General features: G+C 44.3%; 2 protein-coding genes across 4 annotated transcripts; both read left to right on the plus strand.

Annotated features, from left to right (window-relative positions):
• The first annotated feature begins 1,209 nt into the window (after positions 1-1,209).
• LOC140715340 (interferon-induced protein with tetratricopeptide repeats 5-like) lies at positions 1,210-11,189 on the plus strand. Its single transcript, XM_073027394.1, has 2 exons — positions 1,210-1,673; positions 3,766-11,189. Exons 1-2 carry the CDS (start codon positions 1,660-1,662, stop codon positions 5,234-5,236), a joined length of 1,485 nt encoding a protein of 494 aa, XP_072883495.1. The 5' UTR covers positions 1,210-1,659; the 3' UTR covers positions 5,237-11,189.
• LOC140715338 (interferon-induced protein with tetratricopeptide repeats 5-like) lies at positions 5,449-23,033 on the plus strand. 3 transcript variants are annotated; one of them, XM_073027391.1, is made up of 3 exons: positions 5,449-5,551; positions 19,399-19,621; positions 20,533-23,033. In XM_073027391.1, the coding sequence occupies exons 2-3, from the start codon at positions 19,602-19,604 to the stop codon at positions 22,001-22,003; spliced, it is 1,491 nt and encodes a 496-aa protein (XP_072883492.1). In that variant the 5' UTR covers positions 5,449-5,551; positions 19,399-19,601; the 3' UTR covers positions 22,004-23,033. The 3 variants fall into 3 exon arrangements, with proteins under 3 accessions (XP_072883492.1, XP_072883493.1, XP_072883494.1); XM_073027392.1 differs by lacking the exon at positions 5,449-5,551 and adding an exon at positions 11,915-12,134; XM_073027393.1 differs by lacking the exons at positions 5,449-5,551; positions 19,399-19,621 and adding an exon at positions 11,915-12,134.
• Positions 23,034-24,156: the final 1,123 nt, after the last annotated feature.

Below are 24,156 nucleotides of genomic sequence, written 5' to 3' on the forward strand. Positions count from 1 at the left end.
TTGTGGTCCTCCGGTTAGGAAGTTGAGGATGCATTTGCAGAGGGAAGTAAGAGAGGGAAAAGGGAATGGGAAACAGAGGAAGTGGGGAGGGTAGTGTTGGGGGCATTCCCAGAAATTTGAAAAGTTGATGTTCACGTCATCAGATTGGAGGCTACCCAAACGGAATATAGGGTGACCTTATGACGACAGTGGAGAAGGCCATGGGTGAACGTATGGGAAGTGGAACTGAAGGGGCTGGCCACTGGGAGATCCCACATGTTCTGGCAGACAGAGTGTAGGTGCTCAGCGAAACGGTCTCCCGATCTATGTCGGGACTCACCGATGTACAGGAGGCCGCACTGGGAGCACCGAACACAGTAAACAACTTCAACAGACTCTCACGTGAAGTGTCGGCTCACCTGGAAGGACTGTTTAGGGTCTTGAATGGTAGTGAGTGAGGAGGTGTAGGGGCAGGTGTAATACTTGTTCAGCTTGCAAGGATAAGTTCCAGAAGGGAGATCAGTGGGGAAGGATGAATAGACAAGGGAGTAGCATAGGAAAAATCCCTGTGGAAAACAGATGGTGTGGGCAGGGAAAGATCTGCTAGGTGGTGGGAACCGTTGGAGGTGGTGAAAGTTTTGATGAATTGTGTGCTGGACATGAAGGCTGGTTGGCTGGTAGGTGAGGACAAGAGGAACCCTATCTCTGGTAGGGTGATGGAACAACGGGGTAAGAGTAGATGTGCTGCTTGACCTCACAAACAAGTCTCCGGATCTAGAAGGTTCTGCATCAGCACACACTGTAGTCCCTGGTCCTGAAAGGCAACAAAATTCAGCTGCACTGTGTCATTGTGCGTGCATGCAGTGAAATGTTATGAGTAGAGTTATTTGAGGACAAGTATGATTTATTCCACGTTAAATCAATTTTATTTCATAACCTTAAAAATATTGTGCTATACAATGGAATTTCTAGGCATATGAACGATAGAGACAAGCCATTTTTTTTTCAGAACTGCTCTTTGTCGCACATTAGTTACGCTCATGAGATCACTGTAGGCCTTACTGCACTGTGTTGAGGTACTATGGACTGCCTCTGTCACTGCACTACACTGTCCTCTAGGGGTCGCTACACTACCCTCTGGCGTGCTGGGGTGTGTGCCGTTTAGTGTAGATCAATCTTGTTTATCGAGTTCAGATTTCAGCTTGGAGACCTGCAAGGCTGTATCCAAGAAACCAGGGACCCTTGCTGGCTCTGAGAACATCACTGCTACCAGTGTCTCCGTCTTCCTTCCACAGAACTCTGGGAAGGGGAAAAGCAGGGAAACACAAATAGTTAAAAGACTATCTGAGATGCTGCCAGGTATGGAGAGTGGGCAGATAAAAATCAGCCAATCAGGTTCGGTCTGATGGGCCAAGTTAATTATTACTGTTGCTATCCAGCCTGCCTTTGTACGGTAATTGGATACTGAGAGCTCTGCTGCAGCATGCATTGTTTTTCCAGTGGCATCATTTCTTGGAAAAAGCTGGTTTCAGTTTATAGGGTCAGTTTCGATTCAGCTTCAGGAAATTGCTGTCAATCTGTTCAAGCAGGAAATCAGAACATAGGACACCCATTCTCGATCAACTCAACATTAACGGGCCATCTGAAGCTGTGAAAGAAATTCAAAGAACATTATTTCGAATGAACATAATGAGGTACAGAACGCTGTAAATCTCCTGTATTTAAACTTTATTTTTTAACTATTGCATAGTAGCTTGATTACATAAGCATGCCGAATGCATTGCTGTAACTGTACCTGGAGCACAGTGTTGGTGTTGTGCATTCATAGGCACATCATTAAAGGCAGATCAGGCTGCTTGTGTCGAAAGTAAAGCACAGTTATTATTTCAGGCCAATAAGCTTTCATTCCAAGAAATTATCTCCCAGTTAAACAGATTACAGCCCAGTCACTTGTTTCAATAACTTCAGGCAAATAAACATATCCAGTACTTTCTTTTGTTATTTAGACGTCTAGTATCTGCAACACTCTCTGTACCATTTTGGATGCTCAGCAGTACCACGACTGGTAAGCGTAAGACATCAGACAATCTCAGTGTCACACCGACAAAAGTAGTCCTTCGGCCCATCATATTCATGTTGACCATCAAGTATCCATCTATACTTATCCCATCTACCAACAACTTTTCTGCAGCTTTCTACGCCTCAATGATTCTAATGTTAACTGTTGTGAAGTTACTGTCTTCCCCACTCATGTTTAGCAATGTGTTCAGCTTAGAAACACCATCTGTTGACGGACTTTCAAAGCTTTTTATCCCTTGCTCTACATCTACACCAGATAGTTATACATGATTCTGACTTGGGACATATTTTCTATAATCTACTGTGTCTAATTGTGTCCATCATAATTTTGTATTCTTCTTTTTTCTTCAAGGAAAACCAACCTAGCTTATCAAGTTTCTCCTCAGACATCTTCATGCATGGACATTATACATTGTGACATTATACACTATATAATGTCAAGCATCTCCACTTCATCTGGCTCAAGCGGAACTGCTTGGCGGCAAAACATTTTAATTCCGATTCCTATTCCACGTTCCACTGTACTGATCCATGATCTCCTCTTGGGCCAAAACAAGGCCATCCTTAAAGTGGACGAGCAACATCATATATTCCATCTGGGTAGCCTCCAATCTGATGGCATGAATATTGATTTCTCCTTCTGGTAAACAAATCCCCCCCAACCTCTAGTCCCCATCTTTTACGTCTTCTCATGTGCCTATTACTTCCCTCAGGGTTCCCTGCTCCTTTCTGTTCTCCTATGGCTTACTCTCCTCTCAGATTTCCTCTTCTCTAGCCCTTTGCCTTTCCCACCCACCTAGCTTCACCTATCACCTTCCAGTTAGCCTCCTTCCTGCACCCTCCCCCCCAACTTTTTATTCTGGTACCTTCTCTCTTAGCAGTTCTAGAGAAGAGGTCCTCAGCCCAAAACGTTCACTATCTATTCATTTCTATAGATGCTGCTTGACCAGCTGAGTTCCTCCAGAATTTTGTGTGTGCTTATTTGTGTTACCAGAATCTGCAGATTTTCTCATGTTTATTATGCACTCAGTTAGGTATCTCTTGTGGCAGCTGAGTAAATGTTCCTGCCTTTCTGCTGCTGCTGCCTATCCAATTCAAGCTTCCAAGTGTTGTGCTTATAGAGATGCTCTTCAGCAGACCACTCTTATTTGAGTCATGATTGTTTGAGTTACTGTTGCTTTCCTGTTAGCTTGAACTAGTTTGGCCATTCTTCTCTGACCATTCTGATAAACAAGAACACCTGATTTTTGTTTTTGTGGGATTTTTTGCATTGAGACTTACATGTGAATATCCCAGGAGATCAGCAGTTTCTGAGATACTCAAACCACCCTGTCTGACATCAGCAATCATTCCACGCTCAAAGTCATTACCCATTCTATTGTTCGATCGGAACAATGACTGAACCTCTTGACCATGTCTGCATGCTTTTATGCATTGAGTTGCTGACATATGAGTTGCTGTTTAGATATTGGCATTAACAAGCAGGTGTACAGATGTACATAATAAAGTGTACAACTGCATTTATATGGTAATAATGTAAATATAAAATAAAACTAACTTCCATTTGGGCTCAATATACGTACAACTTAAAATTTATTCATGTGTTGTTTAAAGTTTGGAGGACTCTCGGCTTTGTTACAAGAAATGATGTGAAGAAAAATGATCATGTATGAAGTGATGAATTTCGTGAATTTTCTTCACTTGCAGCAACACACAAAGAGATTTGTTGAAAGAGAATCTCGATCAGCTTCAGTGTCACTTCACGTGGGGCCCTCAGAAGGGAACCATTGACTTGGAAGATGTGATGTACAGATTGCAAGATGCTATAAATCTTGGTGTGAAATATCAAGCCACATGTCACAACCAACTCGCTTTCGTAAATTGTCTGCAGGGCAAGAATAAAGAAGCCATTCAGAACTTAAATGCAGCTGAAGAGATTTTGAAGGACAACCACAATGATGAATTTGAAAGAAGAAGCATCATCACCTATGGAAACTTTGCCTGGGTGCATTACCACATGGGACAACTGACCGAGGCCCAGTCCTATCTTGACAAGCTGGAGATGATCTGTAAACCGCTCAGTGATGGCCCTCGCTATACAGCAATGATACCCGATGTGTACGGGGAGAAGGGATGGTCATTGCTGAGGTCAGCTAGTCAGTACTATGAAGAAGCAAAGGAATGCTTTAAGAAGGCTCTGGAGGAAGATCCTGATAATACAGAGTGGATTATGGGGTATGCAACTGCTCTGTCTCGTCTGGAATTATTTTCTGGTACCCCAGAAAATCGGAAACAAAATCAGTCAGTGAAGCATCTGAGGCGAGTGTTGGAGCTTGATCCAGATGACTCCATGGCAATGGTGCTGTTGGCTCTAAAACTGAAACAGCTCAAGCAAAAAGAGACAGCAACTAAATTAGTTGAACAAGCATTGCAAAAAACTCCTGATTTACCATATGTGCTTCGTTATGCAGCAAAATTTTATAGATTAGAAGAAGATGTGGAGAAAGCCATTAGGCTGTTGAAGAAAGCACTAGAAATAACTCCACTCTCTGCATTTTTGCACGATCAAATTGCTATGTGCTACAGAATTAAATTAGATAAACTGATCAACAATCCTCGTAGCAGAAACCCTCGCAATCCTGCATTTCACCAGAAAGCAAAGTTGTTCAAACAATGCAAGTATCACTTTGGAAAGGCATTTCAGCACCGTCCTAAATCCGCTATTAAATCACAACTGGATTTTGCAGGTGTCTGTGTAAGAAATGGAGAGTATTCCAAAGCTAAGGAGATCTACAGTAATCTTTTGAAATTAGATGATATCCGTCCAGAAAATTTGCAGAGAATATGTCTGCATGCTGGGACATTTGAACTGTACCAGAGAAGGTGTGAATCAAATGCCATCAGCCTATTCCTTAAAGGACTGAAAGTTCAATATGACTCAAATGAACGAAAAAAGTGTCATGATAAAGTAGAGAAGTGGACAGACAAAAAACTTTGCAAGGATCCACATGATAGCAAGGCTCTTGGTATGAAAGGGCTACTGTATCAGCTGAATGGGAACAAGGCTAAAGCTATTGAATACTTCGAGAAGGCCTTGGAGTTTGACCATGAGAACGAGGAATATCTGAGTGCTCTTTATGAATTACGTCTTTCCATTGAGGAACATAACAACACTTGAAAGATCTTTGCTTCTGCTTGATCTGAGGATAAGTTTGTCTCACTAGTCTCACGTAGTATACTCTTGCAGCATGTTCTTCACTGAGATTTTTATTTACTTCTTAAATTACAGGGTTACACTTATTTCAAGCCACAGTGCAGAACAGGTCCTTCCAGGAAATGATCCACACTGCCCAGCAAACTCTTATATAACACAGGCCAAATCACAGGGCAATTTAAAATGACCAATTAACCCACGAACTGTGCGTCTTTGGACCGCGAGAGAAATCTGGAGCACCAGGAGGAAACTCGGAGAGAATATACAAACTCCTTACAGGTGCTGCCAGAATTGAATTCCGAACTCCGAACAGCCCGTAGTGTCACACAAACCGTATTGCTACCATAGCAACCATTTATGAAAGTGTGATTTTCAAATAGTAATTTTGTAATTATCATTCCCAGTCCTTGTGCTTCATTGAAGATTACTCACTCCAGTATTCAGAAACAAAAGTGGGTTTTGGGGATTTAAGTCTAAAGGAACCAACTCTGAAAATCACGATGAGTCTTCGTATGAGATTCCTTCACTGCAGATGACATGAAGGTCGGTGGTGTTATGGAGAGCGCAGAAGCTGCCATAGGTTAAAAGGGACCTCTTCAGGGTGCAGAGCTGGGCTGAGAAGTGGTAGATGGAGTTCAATCTGGAAAAGTGTGAAGTGATTCACTTTGGAAGGTCAAATTTGAAAGCAGAGTAGAAGGTTAATAGCAGGATTCTTAGCAGTGTGGAAGAAGAGAGGGACCTTGTGGTCCATGCCCATAGAGCCCTCAAAGTTGCCATGCAGGTTGATGAGTTTGGTAAGGCGAATAGTGTGTTGGCCATTAGTGGGGGGATTGCATTCAAAAGTCATGCGGTAAATTTGCAGCTCCATAAAACCCTGGCTAGATCAAACCTGGAATATTGTGTTCAGTTCTGGCTGCCTCATTAGAGGATGCAGAGGAGATTGAGAAGTAACTTGATAGATGTGTATGAGACAATAAGAGGGATAGATTGAGCTGACAGCCAGAGACATTTTTTCCCCAGGGAAAAAATGGCTTGTACAAGGGGGCATGTCAGAGGTAAATTTAAGGGGGTTAAGCGGATTGAAGGAAATATAGGGGGCAGGTCAGAGGTAAATTTCTTACACAGAGTTGTAGGTGCTGCCAGGGGTGGTGGTAGACACATGGATGATAGAAGAATGTAGGGCTATATAGGAGGGAAGAATAGATTGATCTTAGAATAGCTTCAAAGGTCGTCACAACATTGTGGGCTGAAGGACCTGTGCTGCGCTTTAAAGTTCTATGTTCTATGTTTAAATGTTAATTGTATTTTAGTTTTCAATTTATATCTTGTACCTCATCAATCAACTGGAATTTTTGAATAGTGATTCTTAGGATAAGCCTGAATTTCTAAAACACAGTCAAGATTCTATCCAAAGACATGCCTGAGAGCTAAAATCTTAAATGGCAAGTCTGTCATAAACAAGCTAAAGAAACGCCAGCAGAATATTCAGTTCAGCCTGTTGGTGACACTCAAGAATGTCAAATCAGTGGAATTTCCAAAGGTAATATAATAAGAGGGGTTAAAAATAGAGGGGTTGAAGGTTGCAGTCTCAGGTCAAGCAAGTCATGGCCAAGAACAATGTCTCAAGTCTGTCATCCAGGCTTGGAATGCAAACACTCTCATATTGGAACTAGAGGTGAAAAGCAGGGTAAGTAAAACACCAGAGTGTAGGACAGGCATGTTTCAGTAAAGACGAATGAGAGAGATGGTAAGGTAAGGGATCTTTGGATGATGAGAGACATCGTAGATTTAGTTAAAAAAGGAGAAAGGAGGCATATGTAAGGTATAGGAAGATGAAATTGGACAGAGCCTTAAAAGAAAGCTGAAATGTAAAGGAACATAAAGAAAATGAAAAATTAAAAGTCCAAAATGGATATGGAATTTTCTTGGAGAGTAGTATTAAAGAGCATTCCAAGGAATTTTAATGTATCTCAAAAACAAATGGATAACAATCGAGAGGGTAGGACTGCTCAAGGATAAGAAAGGTAATTTCTTATTCTAGATTCCTAGACTCAATAGAAATGGGTGAGGTATCAATCAAGTATTTTGCATTGGTATTCATAAAGAGAAGGAAATGGAGGATAATGAGAATGATACCAGACATTCTAATACCTAGGGCATTTTGAGATCAAGAAGAAGATGGTGTTGGGGCTCTTGAAGCATATTAAGGTGGATAAATCACCAGGGCCTGATGGGATCTATTACTGGCTATTCAAAGAATCAATAAAAAAGAGCGCTGGGACTTTGAAAACAATCTTTGTGTTGTTAATGACCACAGGTGATGTCCCGGATGACTGGACAATGATTAACTTAATTCCTAAAGGAAGTTTGGTATGGTAGGCACGTTAGCATAGCAGTCAGAGTAAAGCTACTACACCAGTGTCCTAAGTTCAGTTCTGCCAATGTCTGGAGGGAATGTAGGTTCTCACCATTGACTGCTTGAATTTCTGCTGGATGCTCTGTTTTCCTCCCACATTCCACACTCGCACAGGTAGTGGTTACATGGGAATCATTTGTGGTGCAAGTTCCTTGGGCCAGAAGGGTCTGCTACCATGATGCATCTCTAAGTTAAACTAAAGAAAAGGAAATGGGGGAAAAACCAGGAGCTTATAAATTGGTGAGACTCACATAGTGGTAGGGAAGCTGTTGAAAAGGATCATTAAGGATAGGATTTACTCACATTTGAAAGAACATAAACTGATTAGGGACATTCAGCATGGCTTTGTGTGGAGCAGATCATGTCTTATAAACTTGATTAAGTTTTTTGAGGAGATGGCAAAGGTGATTGTTGAGGGCAGGGCAAGAAATGTTGTCCACATGAACTACAATAAAGCATTTTTACGAGATCACTTATGGAAGGTTGATCAAGAAGATGAAGACTAGTGGTGAATTAGTGGTTTGAATTCAGAATTGGTTTGCCTATTGAAGACAGAGTTTACTGATGGAAGAGTGGAATTCTGGACAAAAGTCTGTGACTAGTAGTGGTCCACAGGGAAACACATATAAAATGCTGGAGGAACTCAGCAGGCAGTGGAGGAGGTCATGGAATGTGGCATCATTCAGATCAGAATGTGAATGGGAAGTGGAATTAAAATGAGTGGCCTCTGGGTGATCCCGCGCTTAGGTTGGAAAAACAACAACTTATATTCGTTTGGGTAGCCTCCAACCTGATGGTATGAACATCGATTTCTCAGATTTCCAGTAATGCACCCCAACCCTACCCCTGCTTCAACATTTCCCATCCCCTTTTCCCTCTCTCATCTTATCTCCTTGCCTGCCCATTGCCTCTCTCTGGTGCTCCTCCCCATCTGTTATTTGTGATATTCTCACCCTCTCCCTTTCCCTCACCATCTCACCCCTCTCTCTTCCACCACCCCTCCCTCCCCCTCTCTCAACCCCCTCACACCCCCTCACCCTCCATTCTCCCTCCTCCCCCTCCCCTCTACTCCTTCCCCTCTACTCTCTATCTATCCATCTATCTATCTATCTATCTATCTATCCAGTGAAGAAGACCATCAAGGTATACAACAGAGGATGAGTTAATTACATTAATGTACAAAGAGATGGCAGATGGAGTTTAATCAGGGTAAGTGTGAGGCATTGCATTGTGGGAGATCAAATACAAGGGAAAGTCGATAGTTCATGACTGAAATTTTGAGAACGGGATCTTGGTCTATTTCCATAACTTCCTGTAAGTGGCAAAGCAAGTGGTAAAATGACATGATTGCTTTCATCACCAAGGGCATAGAGTCTGTCAGGAAGTCATATTGCAGTTGTATTAAACATTGGTTAGGCTGCATTTTGAGTATTGTATGGGTTGTGGTTGCCCCTTTGCAGGAATGATGTGGAGCCCTTGGAGAGGGTGCAGAACAGGTTTACCAGGGGATATTAGCAATTAAGGGAGGTTACACAAGTGTGGGAGAATGGGAGGCTTAGGGGAGAGTTGATGGAAGTTAATTAAAATATGAAAGGGATAAGGTAGATAGAATCATTTACCAAAGTAGAAATATCAAATGCTATAGGGCATACCTCCCTAAAAGGGCATTGAGGAAGGCTAGAGAGGAGAGTGTAAAGAGGATATGCAAGACTTACTTAGATAATAAATTTACTTTAACTTATTTTGACTTCTAAACCAATCACATCCCACTCTCAGTGGTGCTGCCATGTCCTCAGATTTTTATATTTACCTCTCTTGGTTATTTAGTTATTGTTACTTTAGCAACTCTTTTTGCACTGTCTCAGATTGCATTGCTACTGTACCTTTGTGCCATTTTGTTCTGCATTTGCCATGGCATTTATTATTACCAAGTATCCAGTTTGTTCTGTGAGCATTATACGAGCAAGGAATTTCATTGACAATAAACTAAACTGATCTAAAATTGGTTATCTTTATCAATATCATGTGTTGCTCTCGGAGCTCAATGCAGAGCATTGAAACAAAATGATATTGGAAGGGAACAGGAATAGTGTTATTACCCAGTAAGTGCACAGGACCTTGGAGAGACCCTGTTGGGAATTATGTGAGAGAGTGCAACAAAGGCTTACAGCACTAATTCCTGGCTGGCAGAGCAGATGCATGAGGTGTAATAAACATTTATTCATATATATGTAATTACTTAAAATATGAGCAGATAATTAATTGTTAAGCTGCAAAGTAAATTAAAGTTAAACAATCAGATCCAACAATCTCCCCTACATCTGAAAGTTCAGAGGCACATATCTACACAAAGTTTAGAATAATCAAAAACTACTTAAGTTATGAAATACCGAATGGGATATATTTTTCAAAGTATTCATAGGATTATGTCATGACAGATTAGTAGGCATACTAACGTAAGACTTAATAAAGTTTGAAATATTCCATGAATGATCCTATACAAATGAAAGAAAGATGTAAACTGTGATAAAGCAAATTAGTATGAATATTAGTAAGGGAATTAATAAGTAGAGAAAATTGGCAAATAGAAGACAGCAACTAATATTAGAATAAACCTCATCAAGTCTTCTGGATGGTTAGGGATTTCCTCACTGTAGCCCGGCAGTGTAGGCACTCAGTCAAGGGTTTACTAGTACGTTAGCTACAGCAAGCAGCAAAAACCTTGCCACTGCAAACAGGGCCCATTCACCAGGGATCAAAGTGCGTCCTCCTTCTGTTGGATCATTCTAAGAAGCAGAAGCCTGTTGAGAAGCAGACTGTACAGCCTGGGTTAATTTCACACAACAGTTAACTAAACTGTCTGCCAGGAAGTATGTTACTGTATCAGACTCTCTGAAATTGAGGGCTCCCGGCAGTGACGCTGCTTACCACCTCAAATGGACTGCGTTTCGTTTTCTTGTTAGGGGTTGTTCTGATGCTACATAAGACCATAGGAAGAACCGTGTGTAGTTCACAGTACTCCTTTCTCATGATAGTTAATCAGTTGTTGTCTGATAGTGCCATTCATTCATTTGATTTGTCCTGATGACTCTGGGTGATGTGGACAATGAAAAGATCTTTCAAAGTTAATCAGTCAACAAAAAAAAAGAGAGCGAGAGAGAGAGAGAATCTGAATGCTCGAGCAGAAAGCTCCATTACTACAAAGAAATGCCCTTGTCTCATTGTTACTGTCAGGAAGGAAGTAGAGAAGCCTGAAGGACGCAACGATTCAGGAACAGCTTCTTCCTTACTGCCAACAAATTGCTAATTGAACATTGACTCATTTGTTTTTCTGTCTTTGCACTATTTTTAATTTAACTATTTAATGTACTTACTGTAATCGATTGATTTATTTATCTCTCTATATCTATCATGTATTGCATTGTACTGCTGCCGCTAAGTTAACAAATTTCATGACATATGCTGGTGATATTAAACCTGATTCTGATATTATTTTAAAAATCATTAGCTTCGATGATTAAACTTAAACATGGTATCAACATAGTCAGAAAGCTTCTGCACATAGCTAACCAATCCCGCTTCCACTTTTAGGCACCCTTTTTATTATTTTCTTGCCCTTTTTGCTCTTCTTATATTCTTTTCAACTCTTCACTACCGAACCCTACCTACACACACCCCTCAAAATGATTCTACCACTCACCTCCACACTCAGAGCAATCTACCAACCCACATAACTTTGGAAACCAGAGATCTTGAAGGAAGCCCATGCAGTCACAGGGAGAACAGACTAACACTGTACGTTGAAGTTTCAGCCCAGTTCTCTGGCACCATGAGGCAGTGGTTCTACTTGCTGTTCCACTGAGTCAAATTTATTTGCCTTACTTGTCAACACCTGCACACTGAAGGCAACTGCACACATATTTCAACTAAAAGCCCTCCAAGGGTACATCCGAGTAGCGAGCAATCATTTCAGACTTGAAGTCCATCAAAGCTATTGATGCTTCCACCACCTTTCTAGAAAGCTTTTCAGATGCAGCCTTGCAACAAGAAAGGCAAGTTGTTATCAGGGAGCTTTACAGCAACAATAAGTACAAGTAAATGTTAAAAACCATAAGACATAAGTGCAGAATTAGGCAAATGACTCAACTGTGAGAAGTGGTAAGTAGGCAGAATTCAGATCAACCAATCAGATAAGGTCTTATGGCCATCTGCTTTAACTCTGTTAGTAAACCATACAGCATTTGTAATTGGCTCAGCGTTGGGAAAGAAAACTGCATTTTAGCTTCACTTCCTAGTTTTCAACTCTCTTCACATTTAGAATTCAGAGCAGAAATTGCTGAGGTGGAAAAGAAAAATCATTGAATATCCTTTATGATCCTATCAAAATCAAAGTGCAACTGAAGCTGTAAAGGATATTTAACGTGTTTATTCAATTCAGAAAATGAGGTAAAGAATATTGCAACCTATTTGGCATTTAAGTTTACTGTACAGGCAGAGCACGGTAAGGGAGTGGGCTTGCATAAATTATGGGGAATAAGTTATTCTTTTTTCCACAGTCGTGAGAAATTGAGAAAGACTTGATTAACGTTGCTGTTATGGATTTGAGGTGGTTGCTAATATCAGTGGGGTGAATCACACCCTGCCACAGATGAGGGAGAAAGAACTTGACAGAGGAGGTAGACTCGGGGTAATTTGGGAGGTGCTACACTCCTTCCACCACTGGCAAAGAGCTTCTGTGCACTCTGACTGCATGGACTCAATTTTCTCAGGGCCAATCAGAACAATCAGGGTCAGGGAGTTGTCAGCAGCTTCCAGCATCTGGCATGAGGAACAAAGGGCCGGTGACCCACTAGGTACACGAGCTGGCGAGTCCAGAGTTTAAGGCCTAGTGTTCGGATTCTCCTCGTTGGTGAGCCTGCCATTTGAGGCCTGGACTTCGAATCCTCATTCATCATCATCGGTGAGTTCTTTTCAAAGATCAAAGCCCAATTGGCAATCAGAAGGCAAGGTAGATGACCAGAGCCCAGAGTCTGCGAATCTCAGCGAGTCCACTGGAGAAGTCAAAGACTGCGAGTCCTAGTCCACTGGAGACTGCCTGTCCCAGGGATGGAGGACTGTGTATGGGTGTAGGTGGGTGCAGGGGAGGAAGAAACAGAGCTGATTTTACTGGCATTGTTTTGCCACTTGCTGTGCCCTGTGTTGTCCTGCTGAACATTGTGGGCATGCTATGCCAACACCAGAATGTGTGACAACATATTCTGGATGCTATGAGCACATCCTTGGGTGTTTTGGTAATTAGTGTAAACAACGGATTTTAAAGTATGTTCTGATGTACCTGCGATAAATAAATCTGAATCATATCTCAGTTGAAGGGGTGAAGAGACAAAGATGCCCAAAAGACAGTGGGGCAGTTGCAAATTTTCAAGGAGGCTTTCAGCATATTATTAAATATTTTCCATTGTCCACCTCTTAATCTATCTGCTTTGACAGAGTTCAGGATATAATGTCCTTCAGGAATCCATTGCAGGGACATGAGTAACATGCATCATATAGCTGACCATGTTAGGACTAAAGTTCGGGGGATTCTGACCTGGGAGAGGAGAGCAATGTTGATTTGTTTATTCTTGCAGCGTATTTGGAGAATTTTGTGAAAATAGTTTTGGTGGCATTGCTAAGTGATTTGAAGTTGCTCAATGTACATATTGATGCACCATCAATAACTCTCGGAGACGTGAGGTGAGATATAGGCTTTTATTGGCTGGAAGAAAGAACAAGCAGCAAGTGACCACCATACTACATCCTGGAGACTGAGGAAGGGGCTGAGCCTCCAATCACCTTTATACCGGGGTCTGTGGGAGGAGTCACGGTCAGTGGGAGGAGCCAAAGGAGCAGTCAGCAGGGGGCGTGTCCAGACAGGTATATGTAGTTCACCACATTCACCCCCCCTTTGTTTTAAAAGAGAGTCCCCATGGGGCGAAGTTTCTTACAAGTATATTTACAGGTTAAGTCTATCAGGTGGTCGAATCTGTCGCTGCGATCTATGTAGCACCGTCTGTGATTGCACAGGTGCTGGTGGTGATTGCACCGGAGATGGTGGTTGTGCTGGTTCCGGCCTAACTGGAGGTGTCAGCCCACTAGGCGTCAGTGATCCTTCATGTGTGTGCGAGGCGCCTGGTATATGCACGTACGAGACACCCGGTATAGGAGTGTCGTGAGGAGTCTGTGTAGGGCTTGGTGTGCGCGGTGTCACCTCGGGTACAGGGTTCATAGTTACCGTGGAGTGTTCGGGGTAGTGGTCTGCTGCTCCTGCGGGCGCCAGGTCGCAGACGGAGACCGTGTCCTCCCGCCCATCAGGTAAGACCACGTAAGCATACTGGGGGTTCGCATGTAGAAGGTGAACCCTCTTGAACAGCGGGGAGTATTTATTGCTCCTCACATGTTTCCGGAGCAGCACTGGCCCTGGGGGCGTCAGCCAAGCTGGTAGGGTGGTCCCAGTGGCAGACTTCCTGGGAAAAGAGAATAGGCGCTCGTGAGGGGTGGCATTGGTGGACGTACATAACAGGGAGCGGATAGAGTGGAGTGCCTCAGGGAGGACCTCCTGCCATCGAGAGACCGGCAACCCTTTTGACTTAAGGGCTAAAAGTGTGGCCTTCCACACTGTGGCATTCTCCCTCTCCACCTGTCCATTTCCCCGGGGATTATAACTCGTGGTCCGACTAGTAGCAATGCCCCTAGCCAGCAGGTACTGGCGCAGCTCATCACTCATAAAGGAGGACCCTCTATCACTGTGGATATAGCAGGGATATCCGAACAGAGTGAAGAGCTGGCGCAGGGCTTTTATGACGGACGTGGCTGTGGTGTCGGGGCAGGGGATGGCAAAGGGGAACCGCGAGTACTCGTCAATAATGTTGAGAAAGTAGACATTGTGGTCGGTGGAGGGAAGGGGGCCCTTAAAGTCAACACTCAGTTGCTCAAAGGGGCGGGTGGCCTTGATAAGTTGCGCCTTGTCAGAACAGTAGAAGTGCGGTTTGCACTCAGCGCAGACTTGGCAGTCCCTGGTCATTATCCTGATGTCCTCAAGGGAGTAAGGCAGGTTCCGGGCTTTCACGAAATGGTAAAATCGGGTGAACTCCGGGTGGCAAAGATCTGCCTGGAGGGCATATAGCTGGTCGAGCTGCACGCTGGCACACGCTCCCCGAGATAGGGCATCAGGGGACTCATTGAGCCTTCCAGGCCGGTACAGGATATCATTGTTGTAGGTGGAGAGTTCTGTTCTCCACTGCAAAATTTTATCATTTTTGATTTTGCCCCGCTGTTGGTTGCTGAACATGAACGCAACTGAGCGCTGGTCGGTCAGCAAGGTGAACCTTTTGCCGGCGAGATAGTGCCTCCAGTGCCTAATAGCTTCCACTATGGCCTGGGCTTCTTTCTCCACCGTGGAGTGCCGAATTTCAGAGCCTTGAAGGGTACGAGAGAACAATGCTACTGGCCTGCCTGCCTGATTGAGGGTAGCAGCCAGCGCGAAGTCGGAGGCGTCACTCTCTACTTGGAAGGGAATGGTCTCGTCCACCGCATGCATCGTTGCTTTGGCAATGTCCCCTTTAATGCAGCTGAAGGCCTCGCGGGCCTCGGCTGAGAGGGGAAATGCAGTGGACTTGACCAGGGGGCGGGCCTTGTCTGCGTAATGGGGGACCCATTGGGCGTAATAGGAAAAGAAGCCCAGGCACCGTCTGAGGGCTCTGAGGGTGGTGGGAAGAGGGAGTTCTAACAGGGGGCGCATACGGTCGGGATCAGGGCCAATGACCCCGTTCTCCACAACATACCCAAGGATAGCAAGTCGGGTGGTTCCGAACACTCACGTCCCTGTTATAAGTAAGGTTCAGGGCTTTGGCCACTTGGAAAAATCGTTGGAGGTTGGTGTTGTGATCCGGCCAGTCATGACCACAGCTGGTGATGTTATCCAGATAGGGAAATGTGGCCTTCAGTTGGCACTGGTCCACCATCCGGTCCATTTCCCTCTGGAAGACAGAGACACCATTTGTGACATCGAAGGGGATGCGCAGGAAGTGATAGAGCCTGCAGCCCGCCTCAAAGGTGGTGTAGGGGCGGTCCTCTGGGCGGATGGGGAGCTGGTGATAAGCGGATTTCAGATCTATTGTCGAGTACACCTTGTACTGAGCTATCTGGTTGACCATATTCGCGATGCGGGGTAGGGGGTACACGTCAAGCTGTGTGAACCTATTGATGGTCTGGCTATAGTCCACGACCATCCTATTTTTCTGCCCGGTCCGAAGAACAACCACCTGGGACCGCCAAGGGCTTGTGCTTGACTCAATGATCCCCTCCCCGAGCAGCCGCTGCACCTCTGACTGAATGAAGGCCCTGTCCCCCACGCTGTACCTCCTGCTTTTAGTTTCCACAGGTTTACAGTCGGGGGTCAGGTTGGCGAACAGCGGTGGGGGAGGGATCTTGAGGGTGGAGAGGCTGCAAGTGGTGTCAGTAGCGCAGCTGTCGGCATGGTGCTGGGTGGGATGTGTGGGTCGGTGTGTGTGTGTGGTCAGTAGCGGGGTATATGGCGAAGTCCCACAAAACTGAGGATTCCTGACAGTGAGTGGTGGGAGGGGCCCGTCATATGCCATAGTCACACTTTTCAGGTGGCTCTGGAAGTCCAGCCCCAATAGCACAGGCACGCACAGTTGAGGCATGACCAGTAGCGCAAAGTTCCGATATTCTGTGCCCTGCACCAACAATGTCGCTACACAACCCCTCTGGATGTCTGTGGAATGCGACCCAGAAGCCATGGTGACCCTCTGGCTTACCGGCCATGTCACGAGTCCGCAGCGTTGCACCGTGTCCGGGTGAATAAAACTCTCAGTGCTGCCCATGTCAAACAGGCAGCTAGTCCTGTGCCCCTCCACCAGGATGTCCATCATTGACCTTGCAAGCTGGTGTGGGGCGCTTTAGTCGAGGGTCACGGAGGCCAGAGTTGAATCGCCATCTTGGTGCCCGGTAAGCACCCGTGGGTCGGGGGCGGGGTGAGGTGGCGCCGACAAAGATGGCCACCCCCATATCTCGCACAAGGTGGGCAGGAAAGATGGGGGCCCCCATGCCTCACACGCAGCGCTGCCCGACCCCGCTCGTGGTTCAGACTTATAGACCTTGGCGAAATGGCCCTTCTTTCCGCAGCTGGAGCAGGTAGCTTCTCGGGCCGGGCAGCGTTTTCGGGGGTGCTTTTCGAGTCCGCAGAAGTAACACTGCGCGGACTTGCGACTGGCAGCAGCTGTGGTCGGTTTCGGGGAGCTCATGGACTCGCGACTGGCAGCAGCCGAGGTAGATTTGCTCGCGGATGGCGGGGTCTGTGGTGTCCACGGAACCGGCGGGAGATGGCGCGGCTGGACAGCATCAGCGTTGTGCAGAGCAGCCTCCAGCGTGTCGGCCGTCTCAATCGCCGAGCGTAAGGTAAGATCGGCATTTTCCAGCAGCCGCTGGCGTACGTACACTGACCTGATCCCCGTAACAAAGGCGTCTCGTACCAGGAGCTCCGCATGCTGTTCTGCCGTTAGTCCCTTACAGTTGCAGGCCCACACGAGTGTCTGTAGGGCTCAGACAAACTCCCCGCTCGACTCACCAGTCTGCTGCCGCCGCGTCGCTAAGCGATGTCTTGCGTAGACGGTGTTCACCGGCCGCAGGTACTGCCTTTTGAGGGCATCCAGTGCCCCTTGGTAGGTCGGCAGGTCCCTGATAAGGGAGAATACTTTCGGGCTGACCCTGGAAAGGAGGATTTTGTGCATTGTGGCAGGCTCAGTCACAGGAATCACTTCCAAGTATGATTGGAAGCATGCAAGCCAGAGTTCAAAGGCAACAGCTGCTTCTGGAGCTTGAGGGTCCAAGTCTAATTTTTCCAGATGTAAAATACTCTCCATATTTTAAAACTTCCAGCCAATAAAATTGATGCACCATCAATAACTCTTGGAGACATGAGGCGAGATATAGGCTTTAATTGGCTGGAAGAAAAAACAAGCAGCAAGTGACCATCACACAACATCCTGGAGACTGAGGAAGGGTCTGTGCCTCCAATCGCCTTTATACCGGGGTCTGTGGGAGGAGCCACAGGAGCAGTCAGCGGGGTGGGGGGCGTATCCAGACAGGTATATGTAATTCACCACACATACTCCAGGTCTCAGAGACACAGAAGAGAGCAAGGATAACAGAGAGCTGAGAGTGCATGGAATGCCCTGCCAGGGGTGGTGGTAGAGGCAGATACATTAGGGGTATTTAAGAAACTCTTAGATAGGCAAATGGATAATAGAAAATGAAGAACTACGTAGAACAGAAGGGTAAAATTAATCTCAGAGGAGGTTACGATGTTGGCACAATATTATTGTGGGCTGAGGGGCCCGTACTGTGCTGCAGTGCTCTATGTTCGATAATCACTGCTGCTAAACTACGGGTTTCATGCCAGGTCTATGAGTTTGAAGTTCAAGTACTCTTTTCCTCAAGTAACCTAAGACAAGAGTGGCTTGCCATTTGGCCACTGAGCATGTGCAAATGCAAGCCTTGTTGGCGTATTGCAGCTTGACCACTGAGATTCAGCTGATTTTGATGTGTACTTTGCTTTGAATGTAGAACATCGAACAGTACAGTACTAGAACATGCCTTTCAGCCCATTCGGCTCTGTCACACTAACTAAACAAGTAATTAACTAAGCAAATCCCTTCAGTCTACATAATATCCATACTCTCCGTTCTCTACACATTCATGTACCTTCCAAAGAGCCTTTTAAAAGCTTCAGTCTTAATTGTCTCTTCTGCTACCCAAGAGAATGCATTCTAGGCACTCTCTATGCTGTACGTCTGGAATGCACTGCTCGGAAAAGCAGTACATCTCCTTTGAAGTTACTGTCTCTCACCTTAAATGCATGCCCTGTAGTATTAAACATCTTGATCCTCAGGAAAAGATACAAGCTGTCTACTCAATCTATGCCTCTCATAATTTCTATAAATTTCAGCCAGGTCTTCCCGCAGTCTCTGCCACTGCAGAAAAGGTAACCCAAGTTTGCCCAGCCTCTCTATTTAGTACAAATATTCTAATCCAGACAGCAACCTAGCAAATCTCTTCTGCACCCTCCCCAAAACTCCCACACCCTCCCTATAATGGGCCAATGAGAACTCAATGCAACGTTGCAGATGCGGTTTAACCAGAGCTTTATAAGACTGCAACACAATTTCCTGACTACTGAACACAAGACTGTGAATAATAAAGGCAGAGATCCCATATGCCTTTTCTTTCCACACTGTGCAGCCACCTTCAAGCAGTTGTGGACTTGGACACCAAGATCCTTCTGTACATTAACTGTGCTCTGTCCTGTTACATTTGACCTCAAAAAGTACAACGCCTCACAGTTGGCTGGATTGAACTCTGACTGTCATTTCTCAACTCATATCTGCAACTACTCTATATCCTGCTGTATCCTTTGATAATCTTCTATAGCTGAGCAGTTTCTAAATGTTGAACAGTTCCTATTAGTTCTGAAGATTAGCTCCATTCCACTGGGAAGTTTGTTGGAGGCGACTTAGAACAAAGCTAGGACAGAGATGGTGGCTCGTGAGCAATGCTAGGATAAATAGACACAACAGCCTCTTGGGGGCCAACCAAAGGTGTTTTTTTCTCTTTATTAAATGTGCTTTTTTTTTATCATACATCCATACAGGACTCCAATAACAACCAGTAGAGCAGGTCTACTGCAACAGTGAGCTGCTTATTGTTTGGAGTAGCCATCCAGCAGTTTAGGGGAGGAGAGGCCAGTCATCAGGCCATGAGAGGAGAGTCAGCCCATCAGGCCTCAGGGGGAGATGACCTGGGTGCAGGCTGTGTTGCTGCCTGCTAGTCGAAGGCACCGGAGCTGGTGTGCGAATGCAACGTGTAGAGGAACTGTGAGTGACTGTATTGGATGTTTCTTTTGCGATCCCGAGGCACGGCTGGCCATCGATTGCCGCGGGCTGTTTCCCTTGATTGGTGGTGAGACAGGAAGTTAGGCAGCAGTATCAGCTCAGTTGCAGCAATGACTAGAACTCAAGCAGCAGACTTGCCTGCTGCACAGTCCAGGTGAGGAGGGGACATTGGAAGCGGTGTAATGTGGCGTCCATGCTCCGTTGGGCTGTGGCTTCTCCCGTCAGTGCTGCCCTCCATTGTTGGATCAGTAGAATTACAAGCAGGATGCTGGGAATCATCAATTTGTGGGACTTATCGCTCAGGGTCTTGGACTAAAAATGTGTTTTCTTGCGTGACTATGTTCTTGTTTTTCTCTTTCATTATTTTGAATGCGTGTGTACTGTAGGTTTCTGCACTTTGGCCTCAGATGAATGCTGTCTCGTTCAGCTGTATCCATGAATGGTTTGAATAATAATTCATTTTGATTTCATTGATAGAAGTGCTGAGGCAATTACACAAAACCTGCTTAAAACAAGCTTTCACTGGAATTGTCAGTGACGCGAACGCTTTCGTTCAGATCATGGCCTGTAGACATCATGATGTTTATCCAATTAACACACACACACACACACACACACACACACACACACACACACACACACACACACACACACACACACACACACACACACACACACACACACACACACACACACACACACACACACACACACACACACTTTTCCACACTGATCTCTTTCCTTATTCCCATTAACACATTGAGTTCAACAATATCAGAACAGAAACCCATGCAACACGCCTGATCTGCTTATGCTTTGTACATTTGGTATTGAAAAGCCAACCTTCCTTACGTGAACTGAGATGAATTTTCATGAATTTTGTCCTCTTTCAGCAACACACAGAGAGAATTATTGAAAGAGAAGCTCGATCAGCTTCAGTGTCACTTCACATGGAGCCCCCAGAAAGAAAATGTTGACTTGGAAGATGTGATGTACAGATTGCAAGATTCTATCCAACTGAATTTGAAATATAAGGCAAGGTCCTACAACCAACTCGCTTTCGTAAATTGCCTGCAGGGCAACTATGAAGAAGCAATTCAAAATTTAAAGGAAGCTGAAAAGATTCTGAGGGAGAACCACAAAGATGAATTTGAAAGAAGAAGCATCATCACCTATGGAAACTTTGCCTGGGTGCATTACCACATGGGACATCTGACCGAGGCCCAGTCCTATCTCGACAAGCTGGAGATGATCTGTAAACCGCTCAGTGATGGCCCTCGCTATACAGCAATGATACCCGAGGTGTACGGGGAGAAGGGATGGTCTTTGCTGAGGTCAGCTAGTCAATACTATGAAGAGGCAAAGGCATGTTTTGAGAAGGCACTGGAGGAAGATCCTGATAATACAGAATGGATGATGGGATGTGCCACTGTTTTGTTTCGCCTGGAATCATTTGCTGGTACACCAGAAAATCGTGAACAGAGACAGTCAGTGAAGAATCTGCATCGTGTACTGGAGCTTGATCCCGATGACTCGCTGGCCATGGTTATGTTGGCTCTAAAACTTCAAGAGCTCAAGCAAAAAAAGGAAGCAAATGAATTAGTTGAACAAGCATTGCAGAAAACCTCTGATTATCCAAAAGTGCTTCGCAATGCTGCAAAATTTTACCGAAAAGAAAAGGATGTGGAAAAAGCAATCATGTTGTTGAAGAAAGCATTAGAAATTTCCCCACATTCTAGCGTCCTGCATGACCAATTGGGCATGTGTTACAGAATCAAACTACTTGAATTAATTGCCAATCCTCTGAGCAAGGATCCTCAGAACCCTGAATTCCAACAAAAAGCAGATTTGTTCAATCAATGCAAATATCACTTTGGAAAGGCATTTGAGCATCGTCCAAAGTCAGCTATTAAATCACAACTGGATTTTGCAGACATCTGTCGAAGAAATGGAGAGTATTCCAAAGCAGAGGAGATCTATAGTAATCTTTTGAAATTAGTTGATATTCGCCCAGAAAATATACAGAGAATATGCTTAGAGGCTGGTTTATTTCAACTGTACCAGAGGAAGTCGGAATTCAATGGCATCAGGTTGTTACAGAAAGCCCTGAAGATTGAAACTCAGTCAAAGCTCTGGAAAAAGGGTTGTGAGCATTTGGAGAAATGGGCAGACAGGAAACTTTGTAGGAATCCACATGACAGCATGGCCCTTGGTGCCAGAGGGCTACTGCATCAGCTGGGCCACAACAAGTCCAAAGCTGTTGAATGTTATGAAAAGGCCTTGGAGTTTGATCCTGGCAATGAAGAATATCTCAGCGCTCTCTGTGAGCTACGCCTTTCCTTGGAGGACCGTAATGATATTTGAAAGGTGAAATGATTCCACTGGATGTGAGGACAGATTTGTAGGATTTATTTACTAAATATATATCATTTTTAAATGAGAGTTTTACTTGTGAATATGTTATTTTAAAAGACAACCTTATTGTAACTACACCTAACCCTTGTGTTATTTCAAAGATAGTGACACTAACTGGTCCTGTGAACAAACTGAGTTTAGTTGCATTTCTTTGGACATTCAATTAAATCTGGAAAGAAAGAAAGCTGAAAGTATGGAATTACAACAAACTCATCCAAATGAAAAGTCCTGACAAGTTTTCACATCAGATTGTTTAATGCATTATCCTATGAACATAATTGGGAATTAGAGTCTGTGTCTGACTCGACCAAATGAAAGGAATGAGCAACTACACATTCTTTGCAGTGTGGGTTCAGCATGCTGGGATAGCTGGAAGATTGGAGGTATGTAGGATTGTAAGCAAGTTTGAGTGAAGAACACCAAAGTAGTGAAATTTCAGAGGGTGTCAAGAACAGAGATGCGATTGAAGTTTACAATCACAGGCCGTGGATTTAATGTATTTCCAGGTCTTCATTTGGAATGACAAATAATGTCAGCAGAAGTGAAATATGGATAACATAAGGGCAATGCATTTCTCTGACCTGACCAGGTTCAGACAATGATGTTCACCTATCATTCCCGTAACTGAACAGTGCAAATGTGACCATGTTTGGGATTGGGTAAACTTTGCAACACATGGAAAGTATAATTTAGAATTTTAGATAAGTTACATGTAGAGATATGTGGCCAAGGACTTGGGTCCAACCAACTAACATACTCAAAGAGAAAGAGAGTGAAGGGAGAAGCTCTAGGAAGATCACACACAACACACACAGACTCACCTAAAGTGCTGTGGCATGGAACCTGGGGCAGATCTGTGGAATGCTCTACCCACAGTACAATAGACAACATAACACACATTGCCCTCTGCTGATCATCACTTAGGTATTGTCATCATCTAATTATGCTTGCCTTCAATAAAATATTATTATGAACAGCATTACAGCTGTATGTCAAATTATTGTGGATATAGACATTGCCAGGATAACTGGAAGTTTAACAACATAACCGTTATGGTCACTATTCTCCAAAGGCCAATAATAAGATTATCAATGAACATTCACTAATTGACCAAAATGAGACTGAAAATTGACGTTTCTTGAATTAATTTCTCAAAGGAACTCGAACACATTCAATGAATTTATTTTCCAACTTAGTAGCAAATTTGATTTGTCCAGTCTAGATGTAGATTAAAGTCTCCTTTGCTTTCTATATCAACCCTGATATACACTCTACCGTCTTGACTCATGACTTGCTCTCTGATTCATTATACGACACCATCATTATTTTCTTAAATCTCAAATACCCTAGAGGACTTACTTCCCAGCTTTTGTCCCCCTGCCACCATTTCTGAGGAGACACTGAGGAGGCATAGAGGGAGAGAGAGTTGTGAAGTGTGCAAGGACCATTGCCACATTTTGTGCTCCCCAGTTCCCAAGTACACATTGGATCGTACATAACTCTACAGCTGAGACAGACCAACAAAAAGAAGTTAGGTTTAAGCATCTGTTGAGGAAATTGTGGATAGCTGTCAAAGGTTACACCAGGACATCGATTCAATGCAAAACTGGGCGGAGAAGTGGCAGATGGAGTTCAACCCAGATAAGTGTGAGGTGGTTCATTTTGGTAGGTCAAATATGATGACAGAATATAGTATTAATGGTAAGACTCTTGGCAGTGTGGAGGATTAGAGAAATCTTGGGGTCCGAGTCCATAGGACTCTCAAAGCTTCTGCACAGGTTGACTCTGTGGTTAAGAAGACATATAGTATATTGGCCTTTATCATCCATGCAATTGAGTTTAAGACTACAGTTAGGATGTGGAAACTATAGAAAGGGTGCAGAGGAGATTTACAAGGATGTTGTCTGGATTGGGGAGCATGCCTTATGAGAATACGTTGAGTGAGCTCGGCCTTTTCTCCTTGGAGTGGACTTTGCAGAACGCCATGCAAATATCCCCTGAACATTTTCCGCATTTCTACTGTACATTTCCCTAAGAACATCTGCTCCCAATTTGTGCTTCCAAGTTCCTGCCTGATAGCTTCGTATTTCCCCTTACTCCAA

This window comes from Hemitrygon akajei, chromosome 23, assembly GCF_048418815.1.
Source record: "Hemitrygon akajei chromosome 23, sHemAka1.3, whole genome shotgun sequence".
In the NCBI taxonomy this organism is placed as follows: Eukaryota; Metazoa; Chordata; class Chondrichthyes; order Myliobatiformes; family Dasyatidae; genus Hemitrygon; species Hemitrygon akajei.

What these genes read in the sequence shown, in the direction of transcription:
- LOC140715338 (XM_073027391.1), top strand. Translation starts at nt 19,602, where the DNA reads ATGCAACGTGTAGAGGAACT. An exon ending in ATGCAACGTGTAGAGGAACT is followed by an intron (nt 19,622 to 20,532) that starts GTGAGTGACTGT and finishes GTCCTCTTTCAG; the next exon opens with CAACACACAGAGAGAATTAT.